Here is a 4,265-nt window from a genome sequence, read left to right as displayed (position 1 = left end):
AAGCCAGGCTGATGGCTGCCAGTACAGCAGTGGTGGTGGGAGCCTCTCCTGCCTCCTCAGCAGCGCTAAGGATGTCCGACTGCAGCATAGGTCTGCTCCCTGCTGGCAAGTGGACATCCCCCGAGGGCTGCCGGGCTGCCAGAGGGATGTCTGATTGCCATCTTAGGCCCAATCCCCCGGGGAGCGGGCCTAAGCCAGCAGGTGGTCATCCCCTTAGGGGTCTCAGACTTCGAGAGGGCACAGGCAGGGCTGAGGTACTTCCCCTCCCCCCGAGTGCACAAATTTTTGTGCACCGGGCCTCTAGTATATATATATTAGAGGCCCAGTGTATAAAAATTCATGCACTGGCGGGGAGGGGGTCCCTCAATCCGGCCTACCCCCTTTTACAATCTGGGAGCCCTCAGGGGATGTCCTACTGACAGCTTAGGCCTGCTTCCCCGGGGGAGTGGGCCTAAGCCGCAGTCTGGCCTCCATCTGCAGGAGCAACTGGCCGATCAGGGGAAGGCGATTCCCCCATCATGCCTCTGCTGCTGCCACTGCCGGCCACCATGGCTGCCTGAGCCTTGGCCCTCGCAGCCACCACAGCCTGCCTGAGCCTCGGGCCGGCCCTGGCAGTGGCAGCCACCATCCACGGCTTGCCTGTGCCTCGGGCAGCCACTGCGGCTTTGTCCAGAAAGACGTCCACCCTAATTAGCATATTACCCTTTTATTAGTATAGATTCACTCCAACCTTCTGAGACCATCTGCTAACTAATAAACCTATAACCACTGCTCCTGCATCAGGCTTGGTTTGATTAAAGGGGTAAAGAGAGAGAATTTGGGGTCCACTGGCCTAGGTATAGCATCAAAATTATACATTTTAAAATAATGCAAAATAAATAAATATTTTTAATATGAAAAATGCATTTATTAAAAACATGAGTAGCAGCTGAAGCTACTAGACACTTACATGCCAAGTTTCTGGAGGGTTTCTCTTCGTTTCTCCTCATGTCCCCTCCATTCCCGACTGATGAATGGTGGGACGGGATCTGCCTTGCTCCAATATAGAGAATGTCTTGGGTAATGGATCAGGTTACTGAACATAGTCCTAAACCTGGGAACTTTCCTCTAATGTTAGGCAGGGAGAAAAAGGACAAAATTATGCCATCAGATTTTCTAAAGCCTTTTACTTACATTGCAAACTTTTTTTAAAGGGTAAAAAAAGAGTGTATCTGGCACAGAAAGAAGGGTTATTGGTATATACATAGAATATCTCTGGAAGAATACCCAAGAAACTAATGACAATGAATGATTATGTAAAGGGAACAGAGGGCTAGAATTTACTTCATATTGTATACGCTTTTGTACTTCTTGAATTCTTTTAATACAGGTATATATCACTTTCCCCATTTAAATAAATTAGGTTATATTGAGTCCTTTATTCATTATTAGAGGCCTGGTGCACGAAATCCATGCACAGGGCGGGCAGGTCCCTCAGCCCAGCCTGCACCCTCTCGTAATCCGGGACACCTCGGGGGATGTCCGACTGCCAGTTTAGGCCTGATCCTGCAGGGACATCCCTCTTGCAATCTGGGACCGCTGGATCCTAACCACTCACCTGCCTGCCTGCCTGCACACCCCTAACCATTTGCCTGCCTGTCTGATCACCCCTAACCATTTGCCTGACTGCCTGATCCCCCCTAACCCCTCACCTGCCTGCCTGATCACCCCTAACCACCTCTGCCTCGGCCCCCACACCTGGGACCCAGGCTTCACTCGTCTGGCAAGCCGCGGGCAACCAGGACCTGGGCAGCTTTGCCTGGGCAGGCACCCGGGACCCCAGGCAGCACTGCCTGGGCCCCAGCTTTGTCAGGAAGGACATTCAGAATGACATCCGGAAGACATTCTGTCTACCTGGTCTAATTAGCATATTACCCTTTTATTAGTATAGACTAGTTAATTAATCCCCACACTGGGCCACAAGTATCAAGATGTCTTTGTCCCCTAGTAATCATGGCAAAGTAATTTCTGTAGAACATAAAAACCAATGGAGATTTGTTTTAAAGATTTGTTTTAAATTGATTTTTAAAAAAATATATTGTATTGATTTTTTACAAAGAGGAAGAGAGAGGGATAGAGAGTTAGAAACATCTATGAGAGAGAAACATCGATCAGCTGCCTCCTGCACACCTCCTACTGGGGATGTGCCTGCAGTTTTTTAGAGAGAGAGGAAGGAAGGGGAGAGAGAGAGAGAGAGAGAGAGAGAGAGACCTTGATGTGATAGAGAAACATTAGTCGGTTACCTCACGTACACCCCCGACCAGGAATTGAATAGTTAGGGCTAAATTGATTTTTAGAGAGAGAGGAAGGAACAGGGAGAAAGGGAGAGAAACATCAATATGAGAGTGATACATTGATCAGCTGCCTCCTGCACGCCCCATACTGAGGATCAAGCCTACAACCCAGGCACGTGCCCTGACCAAGAATCAAACCAGCAACACTTTCAATGCCCAACCAATTGAGCCACACCAGCCAGGGCGATAAATCAGTCTTATCAGCACAGCCACACTAGATGGCTCAGGTTCATTAAACTGTCTTAGGGAATGAATTAGACCTACCAGTCTGCTTCGACTCAGGAATGCTTGGACATTTGCCTGTGTGTGGTCTTGCTCACTTGACACAGTAAACAACGGATCTGCAAAATAAACAATAAGGTAGTATAAGGAACAGAACTTATCTACTCCTAGTCTGAGAACAATGGCAAAGCAATGTAATTTCTTAATTGGAAAAAAATTAGAAAATTTATATCTTGCCTAACTCCACAACAGCTCATAGCCCTGTTACTCTACCACAGTGAGAGTCTGTTAGATGCATTTCTTTTCTATGCATTCCAAAATCAGTTTATAGACCTGAATACAAAAAAAAAAAAAGGGACATATTCTCAAGCACCATAACCTAAACATGCTTTCTTCTATTCTATGAACAAACCAGTTTCCAGTCTGGGAAGCTCAGGAAATAGTGCAAGAAGAAAGAACACTATGCCCATTTGCAAGTGACAGAAACAATAAATTTGGGCACTCTCATTTCAGTACACAGGGAAAATAGGAACTCTTAACAGTATGTCCTCTCCAAATGGGTCAACATGTTAAGAAAATGTCATTCTCTGATAAAAGATAAATAAGATCAGCTATCTTCAGAATTCACCCCTTAAGTTTACAGGTATGCTAATGACGGGACTAAGTTATTTCTCCAAAGTTCAACAACTGATTGATATATTGAAAATAGTATGGGGTAAAGGTAAATTTCTATTCATACTCATTGAAAAGATACCACCGGGTCTATGGTTGCAATTGTGTTATTTACCTGAAATTAGTTTAGCCTGAATAGCTTCTGAGTCTGAATAATAAATAATAAACCATTCTCCTCATATTCCCATAAGGAGTGTGAAGACATGATATCTAAGAAAGATTCTTGCCATCTATAGAAGATACTGCATGATTTGTGACTACACATTCTGCAACATATCCTACAACTGTGATCATAATCAGTGTTCAATAAGCAGTAGAGGGAGCATTTGAGGTCTTGATCCCCAGCGTATGTTGTCAGTTTGACTCAAGTAAATTCATAAATATTCTCAAAATGGGGGGGAGGGGGGAACAGTAGAAAGGCCTCTGAGATGCCCATGTAATAGCAGTCACCAGGTATCACTTGCTTACTCCTAGACAGATATTAAGTGCTTTACATGCAACCAGAGGCCCAATGCATAAAATTCGTGCAAGGGGCTCGGTCCCCTGCTCCGCCCCCCCAGCTTCATCCTGAAGGTCGTCAGGAAGGACGCCCGGAAGGATGTCCAGTCTAATTAGCATATTATGTTTTTTATTATTATAGATATTTGACTTAACCTTCACAAAAACCCAATGAGGTAGGTGCTAGGCTTCCATTTTATAGGTGAGGAAACAGGCTTTAAGAAGTTAGCAACTTACTATTTGGCAGTTAGGATTTGAAACCCAATCCTCTGGCTCCCAGGCTTAATAGTATAAAAAGCCCATGAATTTTATGGGGGAAATTTTCCCATGGATATCATGAGAGAGCCCCTCAGCCAATTTACCCATATTGTAGAAACAGTTCTAAAAAGCCCAGGAAGCCCTGACCGGTTTGGCTCAGTGGATAGAGCATCGGCCTGCAGACTGAAGGGTCCCGGGTTCGATTCTGGCTAAGGGCATGTACCTTGGTTGTGGGCACATCCCCAGTAGGGGATGTGCAGGAGGCAGCTGATCAATGTTTCT

The 4,265-nt window shown here is 45.6% G+C and overlaps 1 protein-coding gene across 1 annotated transcript in view; it reads right to left on the bottom strand.

The window, feature by feature from the left end:
- The window catches only part of MAATS1 (MYCBP-associated, testis expressed 1), a 71,512-nt gene that overhangs the window by 63,089 nt on the left and 4,158 nt on the right, over positions 1-4,265 (bottom strand). The window contains exons 3-4 of the mRNA XM_005875342.2: positions 2,598-2,674; positions 950-1,107 (exon numbers count right to left, since the gene is read on the bottom strand). Coding sequence (XP_005875404.1) covers positions 950-1,107; positions 2,598-2,674 — 235 coding nt within the window. The remainder of the gene's footprint in view (positions 1-949; positions 1,108-2,597; positions 2,675-4,265) is intronic.

This window comes from Myotis brandtii, unplaced genomic scaffold (assembly GCF_000412655.1).
Source record: "Myotis brandtii unplaced genomic scaffold, ASM41265v1 scaffold46, whole genome shotgun sequence".
Taxonomy (NCBI): domain Eukaryota; kingdom Metazoa; phylum Chordata; class Mammalia; order Chiroptera; family Vespertilionidae; genus Myotis; species Myotis brandtii.
Note: the sequence above shows the minus strand (reverse complement) of the source record. Positions and strands in the feature narration are given on the sequence as shown.